Below are 23,135 nucleotides of genomic sequence, written 5' to 3'. Positions count from 1 at the left end.
GAGGGAGATAGGCCTGTAGGACCCGCACTGGACCGGGTCCTTGTCCCGCTTCAAAATCAAGGAGATCAGGGCCTGCGACATTGTTGGAGGCAGAACCCCCCCCTCGCGCGCCTCATTGAAGGCTCGCACCAGCACTGGACCCACCAAGTCCACAAATTTCCTGTAAAACTCCACCGGGAACCCATCCGGCCCCGGCGCCTTCCCCGCCTGCATCTGGCCTATCCCTTTAATTAGCTCCTGCAGCTCTATCGGCGCCCCCAACCCTTCCACCAGCTCCTCCTGTACCTTTGGGAACCCCAATTTGTCGAGAAAGTTCTTCATTCCCCCTCTCCTCTTCGGCGGTTCAGACCTATACAATTCCCTATAGAAGTCCCTAAAGACCCTATTCACCTCTTGCCCCTTCTGCACTACATCCCCACCCCTCTCTCTCACTCCCCCAATCTCTCTGGCTGCATCTCGCTTACGAAGCTGGTGTGCCAGCATCCTGCTCGCCTTTTCCCCGTACTCATACGCCGCACCCTGCGCCCTTCTCCACTGCATTTCCTAGTGGTCAGTAGGTCGAACCTGGCCTGCAAGCTACGCCGCTCCCTTAATAGCCCCTCCTCTGGCGCCGCCGCATATTTCCTATCTACTTCTAGGAGCTCCCCCACCAGCCTCTCCCTTTCCTGCCTCTCCTTCCTCTCTCTGTGTGCCCTTATGGAGATCAGCTCTCCTCTAATCACTGCTTTCAAGGCCTCCCAGACCGTCCCCACCTGCACCTCACCTGTGTCATTCGTACCCAGATAGTTCTCAATGCCCGTTCTCACCCTTCTGCACACCTCTTCGTCCGCCAACAGCCCTACATCCAGGCGCCACAACGGGCGTTGGTCCCGCGCCTCCCCCATGTCCACGTCCACCCAATGTGGTGCATGGTCCGATATCGCAATGGCCGAGTACTCCGTGTCCTGCACTCTCGGTATCAGCCCCCTGTTCAATACGAAAAAATCGATCCTAGAGTACACTCTGTGGACGTGGGAGAAAAAAGAATACTCCCTCGCCCTAGGCCTACCAAATCTCCATGGGTCTACCCCTCCCATCTGCTCCATGAACCCCCTTAACACCTCTGCCGCTGCCGGCCTCCTATTCGTCCTGGAACTCGATCTATCCAGCCCAGGGTCTAACACCGTATTAAAGTCCCCTCCCATGATCAGGCCCCCTGCCTCCAGTCCCGGGATGAGGCCCAGCAGGCGCCTCATAAAACCCGCGTCGTCCCAGTTCGGGGCATACACATTTACCAGTACCACACTCTCTCCCTGCAGCCTACCCCTCACCATCACGTACCTGCCCTCCTTGTCTGCCACCACCTCTGCCGCCACAAACGACACTCTCTTTCCCACCAAAATCGCCACCCCCCGGTTCTTGATATCCAAGCCTGAGTGGAACACCTGTCCCACCCACCCCCTTCTCAGGCGGACCTGATCTGCTACCCTCAAATGAGTCTCCTGCAGCATTGCTACATCAGCCTTCAGTCCCTTCAGGTGTGAGAAGACCCTTGATCTTTTGACCGGCCCATTCAGCCCCCTTACGTTCCACGTGATCAATCGGGTCGCAGAGCGACCCGTCCCTACTCCCTGTCGATTAGCCATGTCTTGTCCCTTGCTCGCCCCGGGTCATCCCTTCTTTTCTGACCCGCTTCCCATAGCGATGGCCCCCCCCCCCCCACCCCCCCCCCCCACCCCCCCCGGCTCTCCCCTTCTCGTCCCTGGTCTTTCTAGCAGCAACCCGGTGTCCCCCCCCAGTCCCCCCCCCCCCTCCCCCCCCCCCCCCCCCCCCTGGCTAGGACCCCTCCTAGCCGCGATGTACCCCACATCGTACTCCCGAGAGTCAGCTGGTCTCCGCTGACCCGGCTGCTCCTGCCACATTCCGACTCCTCCCGGTTCACCCCATCTGCGCCCGTGAAAGATCCCCTTAAAACCCCCGAGAAAGACCCGCATAATCAACCCGCTCCCCCCCGTCCCGTCTCCCCAACTTAACGATATAAATACAAATACCCAATGGCAACTAAATACATAAATACTTAACTACATACTTAAATAACAAAATAATTAACTAACTATCAACTAACAGTGTGCCCAACCATCACCCTCCATCAAACAGTATAAATAACCGCAGATAACCATAACCCGAAAAGAAAAAAAAGAACAAAAAACCCCCCCAAGCACCCAAAGAAAAAGGGTAAGAGGGGTAAATAACTAAGGGAAATTGGAAACGGGAAAAAACACCCCATAAGAAGCCAACGACCCACAATAGAGATTTCAACAGTACAAATATACAGAAACACCCAACAACTCGAAACCTTCAAAATATTCAGAAAAGTCAACCGTTCGAGAAAAAACACCCCAAACACTCCACGAAACTGTTACCCAGTTCCGACCTGGCCTGAAAAAGAAAAGGGCCACTTGCACAATCAAGAGTCCCCCGGCGGCTACGACCGCCGGTGCTCCCAGGTTTTAGTTCGTGTCCAACTTTTCCTCTTGTACAAAGGTCCAGGCCTCCTCTGGGGACTCGAAATAATGATGTTGGTCCTTGTAGGTGACCCACAAGCGCGCCGGTTGCAACATTCCAAATTTGATCTTTTTCGCGTGTAGCACCGCCTTTGTCCGGTTGTACCGGGCCCGCCGCTTTGCCACCTCCGCACTCCAGTCCTGGTACACCCTTACCGTCGAGTTCTGCCACTTGCTGCTTTTCTCCCTTTTAGCCCACCTCAGGACTTTCTCTCGATCACTTAGCCGCTGGAACCGCACCAGCACCGCCCTCGGGGGCTCGTTTGCCCTAGGCCTCCTGGCCATGACCCGGTATGCCTCTTCCAATTCCAGGGGCGCCGGACCGGCCCCTTCCCCCATCAGGGAGCTCAACATCTCCGCCACATATCCCGGGAGATCCGACCCCTCCAGGCCTTCTTCCAGGCCCAGGATCCTCAAATTTTTCCTCCTCATCCGAGTGTCCAGCTCCTCGAAGCGGCTCTGCCACTTCATGTGGAGTGCCTCGTGCACCTCCACCTTTGCCCCGATGACTGTGGCCTCCTCCTCCCTCGCGGCCATCTCCTGCTGCAGATCTTTAATCGACGCCTCTTGGATCGCCTGGGCTCCCACCAACCTGGTGGCCGTCGCGTTCATGGACTCTAAGAGTTCCACTTTCATCTCCGTGAAAAAACGGAGGAGAGCGGCCTGCTGCTCCTCCGCCCATTTCTTCCACTCCTCCGGTGCACCGCCGGCCGCCATTTTGATTTTCTTCCCCCGCTTTTTTTGGGGAGCTGCTGCCGTTTTTCTTGCCGCTCCACTCCGGGTACCGACCATAAAATCGGTCTAGTTCTCCTCAGGGGACCTTCCCCCACCGGGATTCGTTTTTTCAGCGCCGTTGGGGCCCTCCAATTGGCCCAAAAACACCTTTGTTGCAGGAGCTTCCAAATGTGCGGCTTAGCTAGTCATAGCCGCAACCGGAAGTCTTAGATTACACTTTGATGAGGTTACATGCAATCTGATCGCTTGGCCTTCCGCTGAATTAGACACAAACTAGATTTACTGCAAGTTATTAATTCCGGTTACACAAGGTGCAAGTGAATATATTATGGCTCCTCGAGGCTTTAATCTGATGAATTTCTATCACCAGTTTTTGACCTCGAGAACTGCACATTTAATATACTATAATTACAAACATTACTCACGCATTGCTGTTACATAAGCTGTTAAAATTCACATGAAAAAGAATCATAACAATGACAAAATTGTCCTCTTCACACTTTTCCCAGAGTGTGCGTAGAGCAGCTTGCACTTTATTACTGTTTGTATGTTTTATTAATGCTGACTTTCCGTGGGAATTTCTATTGTTGCTGCCAGAACAAATGACCGTATCTCAGCCAGCAAACATCAGGCCCTTCTGGTGTGTAAGACGTTACACGGACCTGTGCATTAAGCAGAGTTCTCAACATTTACACTTCACTCAGGATCTGCCACTCGTAGACATTGTGCGTTCCTATACACGGGAAATTTAAGCACGTGGGTAACAGTGGCTGGACTTTTCCGTATTCTCTGGTCCCGTCGTCAGCGCACCCTCGCCCATGGGTTTCCCGGTGACGCGGGTTGGCTCCGATGGGAATTCCCATCGACAGTGGCAGAAGCAGAGAGTCCTGCCGTCAGCAAACGGCGCGCCGCCCCCTGCTGTCGAGAAACATGCGGCTGCGGGGGAGGGGGAGAAAGAGAGGGAGAATCCCACCCAATATTCCCCGCACAACAACTTGATATATTTATACATAATCTTTGCCCCGGAATGAAACATTCTAAGGAGGATGTAAAGGAGGAGAGTTATAAAATAAAGTATGACACCAAGGCAGCTAAGTCAGAAGAGGAAAAGTCTGCTCAAAGAGGTAGGTTTTAAGAAGCATCTTAAGGAAGAAAGTGAGTTAGCAGAGTGTGCAGAGATACAGGCAGGAAACTCCAGAGCTTTGCGCCTGAGGTGCGACCACCTATGTTGGAGCAATTGTAAATGAGACTGCAAAAGAGGCCAAAATAAGGTGCACTGATATCTTGGAGGGTTGTGGTTGAAGGAGATTGCAGAGAAAAGGAGGGTTGAGGTCATGCAGGGATTTAAAAACAAGGAGGAGAATTTTAATATCAAGATGTTGCTTTACCAGGAGCCAGTGTAGGGTCAGTGAGCACAGGGCTGAAAGGGGAGGGGAGTTGCTGCAAATTAAGACATTGGCAACAGAGTTTTGGATGAACTCAAGTTCATGGAGGGCAGAATGTGGGAGACCAGCCAGGAGTGCGTTAGAACAAGTCTTTTTTTTAATAGAATCCCTACAGTGCAGAAGGAGGCCATTCAGCCCATCGAGTCTGCACCGGCCCTTGCTCCAATAGACCATCCTACCTAGGTCCAATCCCCCACTCCTAGCCCCATAACCCCGTCCAAATTTTGGGCAAGAGTTTTGGGTTGAGGCCTGGTGTGGATGAACGTCGGGATGAAAAGGGCAGATCACTTCCTGAACAAAAGCTGGGCATGTGAAAATTTTTTTTTTTAGCACAATTGCATTGTTGTATCTCTCAGCTTACAAACATCTGGAAAACTCTAATCACCTTTTCATTAACTTTACAGTACCCTTACCTCAGATACTTCCATTTTATGTCCCAGCTCATCATAGACATCGCCTAGAAAATAATTGAAAAAACAAAATCATGCGAGTCTCCATTCATTATTTACAGGAAAAAAAGAGATGATAACATGCAAAACCAGCGGGTTAACTGCGGGTGTACTAACGTTTAAACATTCCAGCTTTATGGCAGCTAGTGCAGTAAAAAGAGGAGTCGTGACCTCCTTCAGAGTCAGAAGGATCTGACGCTGTTAAGACTTTGGCACGAGGCCCCGGTGGAAGCTGCGCTACCTGGATAACTGACTCTGGCTACACCTCCCACTGCCTTGGGAAAGCGGGCAGCATAATCAAATGCCCCTCCCATCTGGGTTATTCTCTTTTCCAACTTCTTCCATCGGGCAGGAGATACAAAAGTCTGAGAACACGCACCACAGATTCAAAAACAACTTGAACTGATCTTTCAATGCATCTTCTCTACAGTTCAAGCACTACATTTCATATGCTTCACCCGATGTCTATGTCATAGTTATTTATAGTTATTTATCGTATGTCCTATGTTTTTCACGTACGGAGCGATCGGTCTGGACTGTACGCAGAACAATAATTCTCGCTGTACCTCAGTACATGTGGCAATAAATTTAATCTAAATCTAATCTCGGCTGGCCTCAGTCCGGAAAGACGGGTGAGACCGGCCCGGGGAAATATGGCACTGGCAAGTGGGTAGGTACGGAGTGGCAATCCGACACTGGTTGCCACTCCGAGGAACTGACTGCCACTGTCATCTTCCAGTTTGAGTGCTCTCTTCAATGGCGGGTCAGTGATGGCACCCAGACATGATGGCGAGATGCGTGCCATCAAGCCACTACCGCCACAGATAATGGCCCAAAAGCCCCCGATACATTATTAATTGCATCGAGGTGGGATTTTCCCCTTACCTTCCACAACGGGAGACACTCCCCGTCCCAGGGATGGGACTTGGTCCCAGATGTGAGACTTCTGTCCTGTGTCTAAACTTTACAGACCTGGAAGAATCCCAGCACAGGTTTAATCCCCAGCCTGTGTTGATCGGAAATGTCAGCAGCAACCTTCAGTCATGAAGGATGCCTTTTTACTCCCACACCGGGAGTGTGCCTACAGGAATGCTGGGTAAAGGCAGGATCTGGCTACGCGAGGCTGCACTCTTCATGATTGGACAACAGACTGGCACTTACTCACATGTGAGGATGAACAAATAGCGAAAAAACTAATTCTCCTCGTAAGCATATATTGTGTAATAGATCGGATTATGTTTGCATATTTGATATCGGTATACTATGTATACAGAACAAAATCATTAAAATTTTAGAAATGGCATTTTGTCACTAATATAAATCTCGAAGAAGGGTAAAGAGAGCCCTTTATGCTTCACGCGTCAGTATTTCATGAGGTGAGTTTTCTCACTGCCCAAAACATCAGTTTCTTAGTCACAGGTCTCTGTATCAGTTTTAGGTCTCACTTGTGGACCCCACTGTTGCTCATATGCAGCCACGTTTGAGCCTCTTCTGCAAAAATCACATCAACGATATCACAGGAAAGGTCCACCAGAAAAGACAGCATCATTCAATTGCTCCCCTTGATAATTAATCAACATTTTTACAAAAAAAAAGGAAATGGAGGAATATTATAGTTGGGTTTGAGGTCTCACTTCTCTGACATTGCCACTGCTTTTGTAAAGTGGAAATTATTTAAAAAACGGATAGAAACCTACCGTAGGCTTTCCCATTAATTGAGCACTTGTTGAAAATCATTATATTCTGCGTCAGTGTTCCCGTTTTGTCAGAAAATATGTATTCTATTTGCCCCAGCTCTTCATTAAGGGTTGTGGTGCGTGCCTCGGCCGATGTGTTTTTTTTGGCGTAGTACATCTTCCGGTCCCAGTTTATGAAGTAGCTATGGCCAAGTCGAATGACTTCAACACTGAAATGGACACAAAGTCAAAAAGTAATTGAGATCACCCGGGAAAAAAAGAAAATATTGCAACAAGGAACAGTTGAAAACCAGACTGAAACATTGAAACGCAACAATGCAAATATCTGGAAGGATGTTTTTGTGTTGAAATTCAGGTCACTGTGGAACAGCAGTTCGAGGAATCTTCAAAGGCAATTATTTTTTAAAAAATCAGAAGTAGCTGAAGGAAAAATAGGATGCTGTTTAGCAACAAGTGTCCACGACAGCTTGCTTTGAGGAAGCAACATCAAAGAAGTAACCAAATCAAATAAACATCCTCGTCTATTCCAAGAACAGCAGGGAGCTATCTCTGGTCTCTTGGCCAATATTCGGCCCTAAATCAACATTGCAGAATCAGATTATCTTGCCATTATCACAAAGTTGTTGGTGAGAGTTTGTTGCGCCGTATTTCCTGCATTACAACAGTGATTCCACTTCCAAAGTATTTCATTAGCTGCGTAAGGTTTGAGGGTTTCGAGGTGCAAAACCCTTCCAATGAAAAGAAAAACAATTTTAAGGGTGGAAGTTTTAATTTCTAACACTAGAGTCCTCAGTTGTGCTTGATCTACAAGGTACGAATGACTGGTATTTGTGAATGAAGTAGAATGTAAATATACATAACAAGAAGCAGCGAAGACAGTCTGGATACTCTGTGAACAATACGCCACAGGAACAGGCCCTTCGGCCCTCCAAGCCTGTACTGATCATGGTACCACCCTTGGCCAAAACCCTCAGAACGTCCTAGTGCCGTATCCCTCTATATTATTCCTTCAAAGCAGAAAAACCTTTGAATTCAGACCTTTGGAGTCATAATTTCATCAAATATAGCTTCTCACAAACTGTGTTCCTGTCCCCTAATTACCTTGACTGTTAATTGTTAAAAACAGAATTTCACACTGACCATTTATAAAGTTTATAGACATATGAGGAGTGGTTGAGGACTCTGGGTCTGTACTCAATGGAGTTTAGAAGGATGGGCAGGGATGTTCCCACGAATAGGAAAAACTAGAATTCAAGGCCACAGCCTCAGACTGAAGGGACGACCCTTTAAAACTGAGATGAGGAGGCATTTCTTCAGCCAGAGAGTGGTGAACCTGTGGAACTCTGCTGCAGAAGGCTGTGGAGGCCAAATCACTGAGTGTCTTTAAGACAGAGATAGATAGGTTCCTGATTAATAACGGGGTCATGGGTAATGGGGAAAAGGCAGGAGAATGGGGATGAGAAACATATCAGCCATGATTTAATTGCGGAGGGTGGCACAGTGATTAGCACTGCTGCCTCACGGCACCAAGGACCCAGGTTCGATCCCGGCCCAGGGTCACTGTCCGTGTGGAGTTTGCGCATTCTCCCCATGTCTGCATGGGTCTCCCCACCCACAACCTAAAGATGTGCAGGGTAGGTGGATTGGCCATGCTGAATTGCCCCTTAATTTAAAAAAAATGATTGAATGGGGGAGCGGACTCAATGGACCGAATGGCCTAATTCTGTTCCTATGTCTTACGGTCTTATGGTCTGATTAGTCCATCCTAATCAAAATCCCTGGAAATACAGTACTATTATCAAAATATTACAGCTGTAAAGCACTTTGAAATGTCCAGTGCTCGTGAACACCGTTATATAAATGGAAGTCCTATTTTCTACCTATATCTGTATGCCAATCTATGTATTGCCATTTATTTAATATGCACATGCATTTTTTATCCATATCACACACACGGTCACATTTCTCGTATTTAATTATAGACAATTTTCCTTCTGACAAATGTGTTCCAGCTGATTGTTGGAGGAAATTGCCTTACGCAACCAACCTTTGGCTTTGGGATGCACCCACTACACTTCTCAATATGAAAAGCGAAGGTCGAAGGAAAACCTCAGTAAATCTTCCCGTTAAGAATTCACTTTGAACAATGGCTCACCTGACATACAGAGAAATCGGCACAACAGTGTTCAGGATGATGATGTATGACCAGAAGCTTAGAAATCCCGAGAATATCGCGTTTTTCATCCACTCGTTCCAGGGCAGGTAGATGTGGAAATGAAATCCGACTTCACTTTCCCAGATGGAGTTTCCAATTCCTAAAATGATTCCCATACACACGAGGAAGCCGAAGATCTGAAGAGCGAAACATTGCAGTCACAGAGGAGGACAGTGATGATATTTCCTTTACTTTCTCACATTCTCACAGCAGGGCACTGGACTTTAAAATGTGGCAGCATTAGCCCTCCTTGACAAAATATGATGCCCTATCTATTGTTTTGTCAAGCATCTTTAGAAGTGCTACCCTCAAGCCTACACCCTTCCCCCTGGTTGATGGCTGAGGAGACAACAGAAGATTAAAAAAATACTGAGGAGCAGCTCTTTTATATTTAAATAAAGCCAATATTTCATCAACCATTATGAAAACTGGTTTACACTAAGTTTACATGATAGAAACAAGCCATAAAACCCAACAGTTCTATGTTACGCCGGAGCCTCCTCCAACCCCTCTTTATCCAATGCTATCAGCAGTTTCTCATCTCGTGCTTATCTAGTTAACCCCCCACCCCCACCAACCCTGTAAAAACATCCATGCCATTTTCTTGAGTTGAGGAGGAACTTCTTCACCCAAAGGGTGGTGAATCTGTGGAATTCCCTGCTTAGTGAAGCAGTTGAGGCTACCGCGTTAAATGTTTTTAAGGCAAAGGTAGATAGATTTTGAACAATAAAAGGTTATGGTGAGCGGGTGGGTAAGTGGAGCCGCAAAAAGATCAACCATGATCTTATTGAATGGTGGAGCAGGCTTCAGGGGCCAGATGGCCTACTCCTGCTCCTAGTTCTTCAACAACCTGATTCCAGGATATTGTACAATTACAGGATACTCAGCACTCAACCTCAATACCTGTGTTTACAGTGATGATTGATGAAGCTATTGTAGTGCCGGTAGAGTAACGAAACATCACTTTATTATTGAACCAAATTCATTCATGGATTTGTAGACACCCAACACATCACTATGAGTAATCCATCCAACATCATGGGCGGGATTCTTCCAGCCCTGCGCCGGGCCGGAGAATCCCCGCGAACAGGCCACACCGCCCCGACACCGGCACGCGATTCTCCGCAGTGCGGGGAATCGGCGCCATCGTTTCCGGGGTGGTCGCGGGCCGCTCTACATGGCCGATCCGCCGATTCTCCGGCCTGGATGGGCCGAGCGGCCGTAGGAAAAGAGACGAGTCCCACCGGCGCCGTTCTAACCTGCTCTGGGCTGGCGGGACCTCGGCGTGTAAGGGTCGGTTGGTGGCCTTTTGGGGGGTCCGACCCCGGGGGGGGGGGGGGGGAGGCTCCGATGTGGCCTGGTCCGCGATCAGGACCCACTGATCGGCGGCGGGCCGGCCTCTGTGGCTGGGGGCCTCCTTTCCTACGCGTCGGACCCTGTAACCCTGCGCCATGTTGCGTCAGGGCCGCCACGTTGAAGGAGGCCACTGCGCTTGTGCGTGTTGGCGCCGACGCACGTCCTCGTTGGTGCAGGCGCAACTGCACATGCGCAGATCCCACGGCACACAGTACGCGCCGGGATCTGCAGCTGGAGCTGCGCGAACCACTCCAGCGCCGTGCTGGCCCCCTATAGGGGCCAGAATTAGACGTGGGAGCGGCCCGTTCATGTGAGAATCCCGCCCATGTTTCTAGTGTGTAACAGAAAGGGTTCTCTGTAGCCTGGGATGACCAGTAATCACATTCTAATTTATCTACTTACCCATAGGACCAAAGTATTCATCAGTCGGTCTATACTGGTTCGTTTGAATTTGGTTCGGCCACTGTTCTGCATTAGCTTGGTATCAGGCCCTAGAATATAAAGAGAAGGTTTGCTACCTATCACCGAATACGATGGTGGCACAGTGGTTAGCACTGCCGCCTCACAGTGCAAGGGACCCCGGGTTCAATTCCGACCTTGGGTGGCTGTCTATGTGGAGTTTACAAGTTCTCCCTGTGTCTGTGTGGGTTTCCTTCGGGTGCTCCGGTTTCCTCCCACAGTCCAAAGATGTGCAGATTATTATGTGTCAGGTGGGCTGGCTGTGATAAATTGCCTCTTAGCATCCAAAACGTTACAGGGATAATAGCTGGGTAGTAGGTCAATGTAGGGTGCTCTTTCGGAGAGTCGGTGCAGACTTGATGGGCTGTATGTATTTTATAATCCTATGAAAATAATTAGGCGTCAGCCTTGGCCCAGTTGGTGGACCTCTTGCTTCCGAGTCAGAAGATGTAGGTTCAAATCCCACCGCACCCCACCAGACACTTGAACATTAAACCTAGTCACTTCAGTGAAATGCTGAGCGAGTTCTGCACTGTCAGATTTACTGTCCTCGGCTTTTCACAGTAACTTCATTAAAGGATACTCGTGACAATAAGCGATTTTCATTTTCATTTCATTCATTTGAAACCAAAGCCCCATTTGCCCTCTCGGGTGGGCATAAAAGATTCCCTTGGCATTCAAAGAAGAGCAGGAGAGTTTTCTTTAGTGTCCTGGCCAATGTTTATCCCTCATCTAAGGTCACTAGGGCAGATTATGTGGTCATTATCATATCGTTGGTTGTGGGAGCTTGCTTTTTGACGACACATCGCAAAGATCTTAACAGGCTATAAAGCACATTGGGGCCGGTACCGAGTTGAAAAAAGCACGATAGAAAAGCAAGATTTTTCATTTTCTTTTTGATCAGACTATCGGGATTTTCAGTCCTTACTGCTCTTTGATTTACCTGCAAAGATCACCAGGCCAAAGCACCACTCGGTATTCCGTAGTACGCAGCCTCGAAGCAGCATCTTCTCATTATCGAGCGAATATTTTGTCTCCTTCCAAAATAACGTCCCTGTGAATTTGTCCAATTTATTATTTGGAGGCTCGCAAATGATTTCCCCTGCCACAGCAAAAAGAGATAAACACATCAACACAAGGAGATTCACTCAATACATTAGTAAGTACTTTAACAATAGTCCAGGAAACGTTATTCGCTTCAAACATTTCGCTCATGTGCATCTACCTCTAGAATTTAGCAACATGGGAAGCATCTGACCAGCACAAATGTGAGTGTTCGCTCATTAAATAAATCACACTCCAACTGTGATTAACAGAACTACCCTCGCTTTGCATTATAATCTTTATTTTCTAATTCAAGCAGAGAAATTTGGTGGGAATTTTTTTGAATAAAATACAAAGTGATCCAGCAATATTACTGCCTGGATGCATAACATCGAGGGCCGAAGGGCCTGTTCTGTGCTGTACTGTTCTATGGTCTATGGATGGAAGCAGCTCCAATAACATTCAAGAGGTTTGACACCATCCAAGACAAAGCAACCCCCGCATGATTGGCACCCGATCCATCGCCTTTAGCATCCACTTCCTTCACCACCGATGCATGTCGGCAGCAGTATGCGCCATCTACAGGATGCACCCAGTAACTCACCAAAGCTCCTTGGACAGAAGCTGCCAAACCCATGACCTCTGCCACCTAGGGCACCAGGTGCATGGGAGCACCACCACCTGCATGTTCCCGTCCCAGCCACTCATCATCCTGACTTGGAACTGCCTTGCCGCTCCTTCCCTGTCTCTGGGTCAAACTCCTGGAACTCCCATCCTAACGGCACTGTGGGTGTACCTACACTACAGGGACAACAGCGGTTCAAGAATGCAGCTCACCACCACTATTTCGAGGGCAATTAGGGAAGGATAATTACTGGACCAGCCAGTGATGTCTGTAATGATATATATATTGACTGGGATGTAAAGAGTTAACAAGTTAATGATAATGCTTCTTACCACTAGAGGGAACCACAGAACATCATAAATACCATGTGACTCGTGGATTCTGGGATTAGATTAGAAAATGATTAGGAGTTAAGAGTTAGGATAGAGCTGGAAGAGTGTCAGGCATAGAGAGCAGTTGTATAGAACATAGAACAGTACAGCACAGAACAGGCCCTTCAGCCCTCGATGTTGTGCCGAGCAATGATCACCCTACTTAAACCCACGTAACCCGTATCCCAACAATCCCCCCATTAACCTTACACTACGGGCAATTTTTAGCATGGCCAATCCACCTAACCTGCACGTCTTTGGACTGTGGGAGGAAACCGGAGCACCCGGAGGAAACCCACGCACACACGGGGAGGACATGCAGACTCCACACAGACAGTGACCCAGCCGGGAATCAAACCTGGGACCCTGGAGCTGTGAAGCATTGATGCTAACCACCATGCTACCGTGAGGCCCTTTAAAATTTAGAGTACCCAATTATTTTTTTCCAATTAAGGGGCAATTTACCATGGCCAATCCACCTACCCTGCACATCTTTGGGTTGTGGGGGTGAAACCCACGCAGACACAGGGAGACTTGAGAGTTATGTAAGTTAGAGATAGCATAGCTTTATATAATAACCGTCTACTTTAGGAATGTGAACGAATCTTAGTCAGTAGTGTAATAAATTTACAGTTTTGTTCGTTAACAAAGCTTTGTGTTCTTTATTCAACACTACGCATCTGAAAGCAGAACAGAGAATACAACAATGTCCACATTCATGAAAGAATAAAAAACATGGCCCAGAGTTCTCTAGACGTTCGCTGGCAGTGGGATTTCCATTGACAGCGGTGGGAGTGCGCTGCCTCCCACCGAGAAAACACGGCTGGGGGGATTGGGGGGGGTCATAGAATCCCACCTATGGATTTTTCTGAAGAATTTTATAATCCAGATCGATATCATGTGTGAAATTAAACACTCTTGTACTTTTCTCTAATATTAATATCATGCACTCATAAACCCAATATAATGCACCCACCTGCAAAGTAAAGGTCCACTTAGTTTGACCAAATTCTGCAGCTTAACATCAGAAGAATGCCCCTTACTGTACGAACATTGTTTCATTACCTTATTCATTGTCGCTATTTGAATCAACAATTGCACTTGGCGACTGCTAATAGTTTCAGACACTTGTTGTTCTACAAACCCACACTTGCTGTGTAGGGAACAGTTCTCCAATGCAATTTGTGCTTAAACTCTAACTTAATGATTCGCCTGCTGGTCCCAAGATACATATTGATACCTGGGTACTGGAAGATTGTTGCTATGAAAATTTTGACGTAAACAATGGGTGCAATGCAGCAGACTTGAAGCTAAGTCCGGTTTGTCGGTGGCTGCAATGCCGAGATTTACCCAGCTATTCAGCGGCTATCTGCCGGTTTTATGGGCCTCGGGGTTTCTCCCTGTCAAGGCCACACTTTAGTGGATCTTGCCAATGTAGGAACGACTCCTCGCAGATCAGGAATCCATTTCCACCGGCGACCCCGATCTCTGCACTCCTATTGCTTTCTGGACCCAACTTCACCACCCCCTCCCCCTCAACCTTCTTGTGGCCCCTGGCAGTGCCAGCCTGGCACCTTGACACTGCCAACCTAGCAGGGTTCCCTGGTGGCGGGCGCGTGCCAGGGTAATATCCTGCCATGTCTCTGACCACCCAGGGGGGTCTAATGTCCTGCGAATCCTACGAGAGCCCCAAATCGGGCTGGGCGCTGGGCTGATCGTGAGTCACCTGACTCCACCCGAGGTGCTGTCACGCGTGGTCTTCGTTTAGGAAAACCAGTGCTAAACGGCACCTGGTCGATGTCTCGCAGATGTGCCCGTTGACCCCTGGGCACCATGTGAAAATGACGTCTGGGTATTTAAATGGGCCTAATAGTTATGCTGATCTGGATTGTGCCCAATGAGGACGAGATCCATATCGCATCGGGTGAAGTCAGGTGACTCGCAATCAGCCCAGCGCCCAGCCCGATTGGATTTGCCCGTTGTGCCTGGCCCTGCTCTGGGCACAACGTGGTGGCTGAAGCCGCCAACTGCTCCCACTGACAGAATGCAGAGAATTTATAAACCATCACCCCTTTAGATGATAACTTTAGATTTAACAGAAGGTTCAAATTACCTGGTGATTTTTTAGAGCAGATACAATTGGCAGAAATGCATAATTAGAGGACACAAAATAACCGGTAAAAGAATTTGGGGGCAGAGGGGGGGTAGGCGAAGAGGGGAGAACAATGAAAAGACTTTTTCAATGCTGGGAGTCTTAATGTGAAATACACAGCCTGGACGCGTGTTGAAGCACATTCAATAAAGTGTCAGCCGTGGCCCAGTTCGAAGAAGACTTGCCACTGAAGACATCCAACCTTCCAAACCCGCATCCACTACCATCTATAAGGCCAGGAGCAGCAGATACGAAAGGGAAAATGCTGGAAAATCTCAGCAAGTCTGGCAGCCTCTGCAGGGAGAGAAAAGAGCTAACGTTTCGAGTCCGATGACTCTTTGTCAAAGCATTTTGCTTTTCGTTTCAGATTCCAGCATTCGCAGTAATTTGCTTTCATCCAGGAGCAGCAGATACCTGGGAACACCATCACCTGGAGGTTCCCCTCCAAACCACTCACCATCCTGACTTGGAAATATATCGCCGTTCCTTCACTGTCGCGGGGTCAAAATCCTGGAATTCCTCCCCTAACAGCACTGTGGGTGTACCTACACCACATGGACTGCAGCAGTTCAGAAAGGCAGCTCACCTCCACCTGAAGGGCGATTAAAGGTGGACAAAGCGAAGCACACACCCCCTAAGTGAATTTAACAGAAATCACATGGGGTGGGATTCTCTCAGCCCGGGGCCGGGCCGGAGAATCGCCACAACCGGCAAGTATCGCGCCACGCCGCCCCGATGCCGGGATACGATTCTCCGCTGCACCATTGGGGCCTACCCCGGCTACTCTCGGCCCGGGATGGGCAGAGTGGCCGCAACAAAAAACCTGAGTCCCGCTGCCGCTGTTCTAATCTGCTCTTGCCGGCGGGACCTGTGGGGGGGGGGGGGGGGGGGGGGGGGGGGGGGGGGTTCGACCCCAGGAAGGGGCCTGGTCCACAATCGGGGCCCACCGATCGGCGGGCCAACCACGTGGGCTGGGGGCCTCCTTTCTTCCACGCCGGCCCCTTTAGCCCTACGCCATGTTGCGTTGGGGGTGAAGCAGAGAAGAGCGCACTGCGCTTGGACGCGCTGCCGCCGGTGCCACTGCACATGCACGGACCCCGAGGCGCCCAGTTGACCCCGGGATCAGGGGCTGGAGCGGCGTGGGCCCCCTGTAGGGGCCAGAATTACTGGTCATGAGACCATGTTGACGCCGTCGAGAAACGCGATGGCGTTTCTGACAGCGTCAACATTTAGCCTCAGGATCAGAGAATCCTGCCCAAGGTTCCAGGTTCAAGTCCCATTTCAGGGTTTGAGCACAAAAATCAAGGCTGGTGCTCCAGTGCAGTACTGAGGGAGCATTTCACTGTCCGAGGTGCTATTGGATGAGATACTAAACAGAGACCCGATTTGCTTCCCTGGGTGGATGTGAGTGCATGTTAACGATCTCATGGCAGTATTACAAAGAACAGCAGGGGAGTTATCCCTGGTGTCCTTGGCAATATCAATGCCTCAATCAACATCCTAAGAACAGATTACTTGGCCATTGTGTGATGAATGTAGGATTTTAGCAATATTGGATTATAAGTACTTGGTGAAGTAAGGGTTAAAGACCTGGGCTAGAGTGTGTTTGACTGCTGCAGTCATGTTTAAAAAAAAAAGATCTTGGTTTGAAAGACAACAAAACTTTTAGGAGCCTGAGGTGCAATTAGCCATCGTAAAGAAACTTGGGCTAATGCAATTTTGTTTTGATTAAGGGGATTCGCTGGGGAGTTGATTCATTTTCAGCTTGGTGAGATTATGTCATTGCTGGGTGGAGCTAAGGCATCTGGCTTTTTGAGAAAACATTTCTGATCTGGCTGAAAGGTGTGCACAGTGAAACAGTTCTGCTCTCACTGTTAGTTAAAAGAGGCTAACTGTATTTAAAGCAGTTCAGACTTAAGGGAGAGCTGAAACAAGCCAGTTGAAAACCACTTTTGAAGAGATCCAGCCAGAGTTTCTGCAGGGGTTTGGGCCAGAATCAGATCTATGTTGTAAAGCCAAGTCAAGAAATCTCTTTCCCAAAGAATAACTCTGTAAAGCAAGAATTCTTCCATGCCATTGATATTTAAGGTGGATTGAGAGCTAAGATGGTCTAATTTCTTGTTGTTCAAGTGTGAATAAAGATAGCAAGTAAGGGTATTGCATTCACTGTATTGAGTAGTATTGTTTAAGACAGGAGTTTTCAGAGTCAGGATTGTGGCCCATGGAGGCTCTTGGAGCGATGGTGGGAAGAAGTGCTCACCAACTTCAATCGGCTTTTAAGAATGTCAACCACGGCCATTCCCTGTTTGGCTGTGGTGCCCGAGGGAGCGGCGCGAGGCTGGGTGGGGGGGTGGGGGGAAAACAAGGGCTGTCAGCTGGCCAGGTGGGTGCGTGATGCTAACGGTGGCCCGAGCTTGTATCTCCGTGCTGGTGCTTGCTCACTGCGCGCTGCTCGGCCTGTCCTACCCCACCCATCGGCAGTATGTGACCTGTGGTCAAGCTGCACAATGGCCAGCACAATGTCCGCTCGCACTCCCACAACGTGACGTATGGGTTGGGAAATGGTCAACAGTCTGTGCCTGGGGTGGATGAATCTAACAGAAGTAACAGCTACTGGACAGTGAGAGGGAAGCCAGGTTTGCCAGCGAGGAATACCAACCAAACGAGGCCAGTTAGTACGGGTGATGAACTTTGTGCCACCACTCTCTGGAAACCAAGAAGCAAGTGCCTTCTTAAGAATGGAAAAGGAGATGACATGGATGTTTGGATAGTGCAATACAGTGGAACTAGTAAGAAATATTGTGACATTGTGTGTGTGTGACAAGTTACTTAACTTTGTCTAAAGTCATCGATTGTAAAGTAAAAACAAAATTGTATTTTATTTCTATACTTGTTTAAATTTCTAAAGAAATGGGAATATATTGAAAGCAAAGTTTGCGTGTAAATGTAAGGATGTGCACGTTCAACTGAAATTGCTTCAATTTTCAGCAGTAAAACGTCATAAGCTTGGAAAAATCAGGTATTGGAAATCAAGTTTCACAGTCAAAATAAAAAGAATGCCGTCCGCAACCGGCTTTAAGTTGAGAATGCAAATGATGGAGTCTTTCCGCCAGAAGCGGCAGCAGAAAGTCACACGCCCGGCACGTACACTGACATCACACGCCCTGTACATCCGTGTTTTTGGCGCAAATTGACAGAGGAGAGATTCCTCCATTTTATAGCTGCCAGCAAGTAAGGCAACAGGACTGTGTGAAGAAGAGAAGATGGAACATTTTGTGATAAGGAAGCGGAGGCCAGAGACACAAACAGGCCAGGATCCACAACTGAATCTGCTGGAGAGAGCTGCTCAGGGGTGTCCACGGCAGGACCAAGGAGTACTAATGTTATCTCTGTACAGAGCTCCAGGGCCTCTGGTAAACAACCCATTAAGAAGTAATCGAAATCGGAAACAAAGCAGCATAAAAATGATTTCTTGCGATATGGCATTGTTAATTTTGCAAATGCAAATCAGGATGCAAAGCCCATTTGTGTTATGTGCAGGGAAGTACTGGCAAAGAAAGTTTAAAATCCTCAAAACATCAAAGGCAGGGCAGCACGGTGGCGCAGTGGTAGCACTGCAGTCTCACGGCGCCGAGGTCCCAGGCTCGATCCCGGCTCTGGGTCACTGTATGTGTGGAGTTTGCACATTCTCCCCGTGTTTGCGTGGGTTTCACCCCCACAACCCAAAGATGTGCAGGGTAGGTGGATTGAACATGCCAAATTGGCCCTTAATTGGAAAAAGTGAATTGGGTACTCTAAATTTATTTTTAAAAAATTAAAAAGTCAAAGGCATTTGAAGACTGAGCATGACGAATTCAAGGACAAATGTCTGGATTTTTTTCAAAGGATGCAGGGAGCACTTCAATCGTCAGCTGAAGTCCTCAGCAGAAATATAACACTGAATGACAAAGCAAGTGAGATTGCGAAGACCCAGCTGGCTCACCTGTCGCATTAAAAATGGTGTCTCGCGAAGGTCGGCTGGCTGGTTGGTAAAAGTGGGTCTCGGGAAAAGGGTTTGAAAAACACTGGTTTAAGGGGTAATTGGAAGTTATTTGCGGGTATGATGTTAAAGATTTTAATACTGTGTCAGTAATAAAATTTTGTTTTAAAATACCATATCCCTATTTCTACGTGCAATCACTTCTGGAAATGAAATGAAAATCGCTTATTGTCGTAGGCTTCAAATTAAGTTACGGTGAAAAGCCCCTCGTGAAGTATTCTTTCCTTAGTCTTACAAAAATGATGCTAAAATATTGGGGTTTCGGTCCAGTATCCTCGCCACTGTTGGGATCTGGGGTGGGATTATCCGCCCCGATGCGCCATATTCCTGCCCCGACCAGCCGGCGGGATTCTCCATTATGCCGGCCGGTCAATGGGATTTCCCATGGTGGGGCAGCACCGCGCTGTCGGGAAACTCCCGGGCGCCGGCATAACAGAGAATCACGCAGGCGGAGAATCCCGGCCCTGGTCTGGGATTGTAATAATTACCACACTGCTGCTTGTGGGAGTTCACGGAGCTTCTGCAATTCGTACATTATGACAAAGAGTACACTTCCCAAAAATACTCAATTGGCTTTGAGATGGCTGGGTGTAAATATAAATGCAGGCTTTTCTTTCAGATTCAATAGTAACTTTCAAAACGACAGATGCAATATTTTACTCTTCCTTTTACAAAAGTTGTTTGGTAGTACAGAACTTGAGTATTACTGAACAAAAGACTGTTTGTCATAGAATCATAGAATTTACAGTGCAGAAGGAGGCCATTCAGCCCACCAAGTCTGCACCGGCTCTTGGAAAGAACACCTCACCCAAGGCCACACCTCCACCCTATCCCCACAACCCAGTAACCCCACCCAACGCTAAGGAAAATTTTGGACACTAAGGGCAATTTAGCATGGCCAATCCACCTAACCTGCACATCTTTGTACTGTGGGAGGAAACTGGAGCACCCGGAGGAAACCCACGCACACACGGGGAAGATGTGCAGACTCCACACAGACAGTGACCCAAGCCAGAATCGAAGCTGGGACCCTGGAGCTGTGAAGCAATTGTGCTATCCACAATGCTACCGTGCTGCCCATATGGCTTCTATATCTCAGCCAGAGTCCATTTGCCAACCAACAAGCACTCTCTTCTCATATAGTATAAATCGTTTCCTTATACATTTCATTCTTGCGAATGCCCTGATGAGTACAAGATGAAAAGCTTTGACAAAAGACGTTTCTATTTTTCACTAACACTCTTGCTTTATTTTTGTACTCATTAAAACTAAACTAAATTTTAGATGAGTGTAATGTATCTTTATAGCTTTATTTATCAATTCAATAAGAAGACTGTTTTCATCTTTGTTGGAGAGCAGTATCGAATTTCTTCCCTTGCTCTACAGATTTTTTTTAAGGTACATCAAAGGTTTGGCAAGCTTCCTGATGCCAGATGGTGAATTAGCAAATGAGCAAAAAAGAAGAAATGTGCTGACTCAATTAAACCTGATCAAATTTAATGAAAGACGAGTTGCTATTCCTCGACCTTCAAGACTAAACACGAGCTCAACAGTTTCAGATCATCATCACTCTGCAATCTTGTTTTCAGATAGTAGGTGCCAGTGATGCTCTTGCTCCTGAATTCGCAAAAGTGCCAGTGGCACCATAAAGAAAAACGTGTTTTCTTTTAAACACAGCAAGTGGTTCGGATCTGGAATGCACTGCCTGAGTATGGTGAGAGGCTGATTAAATTGTGGCTTGCTACAGGGAATTAGATTGGTGCCTGAAGAGGAAATCATTCCAGGGCTACAGAGAAAGACTGGGGGAGTGGGACTCACTGCGTTGGTCTTGCTGAGAGCTGACATGGCACAATGAGCAGAATGGCCTCCTTCTGTACTGTAACAATTTGTCCATTCCATTTGATTGACACATCCTTATTTTGTTTCTTTACTTGTCCCATTCGATAGATGGATGGATGGATTTGTTTATTGTCACGTGTACCGAGGTACAGTGAAAAGTATTTTTCTGCGAGCAGCTCAACAGATCATTAAGTACATGGGAAGAAAAGGGAATAAAAGAAAATACATAATAAGACAGCACAAGATATACATACAATGTAACTACATAAGCACCGGCATCGGATGAAGCATACAGGGTGTAGTGTTAATGAGGTCAGTCCATAAGAGGGTAATTTAGGAGTTTGGTAACAGCGGGGAAGAAGCTGTTTTTGAGTCTGTTCGTGCGTGTTCTCAGACTTCTATATCTCCTGCCCGATGGAAGAAGTTGGAAGAGTGAGTAAGCTGGGTGGGAGGGATCTTTGATTATGCTGCCCGCTTTCCCCAGGCAGCGGGAGGTGTAGATGGAGTCAATGGATGGGAGGCAGGTTTGTGTGATGGACTGGGCGGTGTTCACAACTCTCTGAAGTTTCTTGCAGTCCTGGACAGAGCAGTTGCCATACCAGGCTGTGATGCAGCCAGAAAGGATGCTTCCTATAGTGCATCTGTAAAAGTTGGTAAGGGTTAATGTGGACATGCCAAATTTCCTTAGTTCCCTGAGGAAGTATAGGCGCTGTTGTACTTTCTTGGTGGTAGCGTCCACACGGGTGGACCAGGACAGATTTTTGGATATGCACAACCCAAGGAATTTGAAACTGCTAACCATCTCCACCTCGGTCCCGTTGATGCTGACAGGGGTGTGTACAGTACTTTGCTTCCTGAAGTCAATAACCAGCTCTTTAGTTTTGCTGGCATTGAGGGAGAGATTGTTGTCGCTGCACCACTCCACTAGGTTCTCAATCTCCCTCCTGTATTCTGACTCGTCATTATTCGAGATCCGGCCCACTATGATCGAATCGTGAGCAAACTTGTAGGTGGAGTTGTGCTTTGAACCATCACCCCATTTTGCTGTTTAACTTTTCACGCCTTCTGTCTTGTGAAGAGGGGGGCTGGTTTAGCTCAGTTGACTGGACAGCTGATTCATGATGCAAAGCGAGGCAAACAGCGCAGGTTCAATTCCCCTACTGGCTGAGGTTATTCATGAAGGCCCCGCCTTCTGATCTTTATCATTATTACTGTCACAAGTAGGCATGCATTAATACTGCATTGAAACTACTGTGAAAATCCCCTAGTTGCCACACTCCGACACCTGTTCGGGTACACAGAGGGAGAATTCAAAATGTCCAATTTACCTAACAAGCACATCTTTCGGGACTTGTGGGAGGAAACCGGAGCACCCGGAGGAAACCCACGCAGACACGGGGAGAACATGCAGACTCCGCACAGACAGTGACCCAAGTGGGAATCGAACCTGGGACCCTGGTGCGGTGAAGCAATAGTTCTACCCACTGTGCTACCATGCCGTCCAACCTTGCCCCTCAAGGGTGTGGTGATCCTCAGGTTAAAGGACCACCCTCAAAAGGGAAACATGCCGAAGGTCATGTGGGACTGTAGAGTTCATTTTACCTTGTGAAAGAGCTTCTCTTTTGTTCCTCCCTTCATTTCCCATTCCCCCCCACACCCCCATGTAGAAGGGACTTTAGTGTGCGGATTAATTGTCCGCTTAAGGATATTAATTTTATCTAGCTGCGTGGTTATATTTAAGAAAGGCACGGGCTGGTTTAGCACAGTGGGATAAATAGCTGGCTTGTAATGCAGAACAAGGCCGGCAGCGCGGGTTTAATTCCCATACCGGCCTCTCCGAACAGGCGCAGGAATGTGGCGACTGGGGCTTTTCACAGTAACTTCACTGAAATGAAATGAAATGAAAAATGAAATGAAATGAAAATCGCTTGTCACAAGTAGGCTTCAAATGAAGTCGCCACATTCGGGCGCCTGTTCGGGGAGGCTGTTACGGGAATTGAACTGTGCTGCTGGCCTGCCTTGGTCTGCTTCCAAAGCCAGCGAATTAGCCCTGTGCTAAATAGCCTCATGAAGTCTACTTGTGACAATAAGCAATTATTATTATTGCTAAAACATGCTGGGAATGCTTGACTTTAGTTTAACACTGCTCTTGAACGAAAATAAGTC

The 23,135-nt window shown here is 47.9% G+C and overlaps 1 protein-coding gene across 3 annotated transcripts in view; it reads right to left on the bottom strand.

Moving 5' to 3' along the window:
- Nucleotides 1-23,135, bottom strand: part of atp8b4 (ATPase phospholipid transporting 8B4) — a 372,477-nt gene that overhangs the window by 71,689 nt on the left and 277,653 nt on the right. For all 3 annotated transcript variants that reach the window (XM_038813489.1, XM_038813490.1, XM_038813487.1), the window contains 5 exons: nucleotides 11,843-12,001; nucleotides 10,843-10,931; nucleotides 9,025-9,221; nucleotides 6,870-7,078; nucleotides 5,137-5,180 (listed from right to left, as the gene is read on the bottom strand). In XM_038813489.1, coding sequence (XP_038669417.1) covers nucleotides 5,137-5,180; nucleotides 6,870-7,078; nucleotides 9,025-9,221; nucleotides 10,843-10,931; nucleotides 11,843-12,001 — 698 coding nt within the window. The remainder of the gene's footprint in view (nucleotides 1-5,136; nucleotides 5,181-6,869; nucleotides 7,079-9,024; nucleotides 9,222-10,842; nucleotides 10,932-11,842; nucleotides 12,002-23,135) is intronic.

This window comes from Scyliorhinus canicula, chromosome 12 (assembly GCF_902713615.1).
Source record: "Scyliorhinus canicula chromosome 12, sScyCan1.1, whole genome shotgun sequence".
NCBI classification, from domain to species: domain Eukaryota; kingdom Metazoa; phylum Chordata; class Chondrichthyes; order Carcharhiniformes; family Scyliorhinidae; genus Scyliorhinus; species Scyliorhinus canicula.
This window is presented reverse-complemented; position numbering and strand designations above follow the sequence as displayed.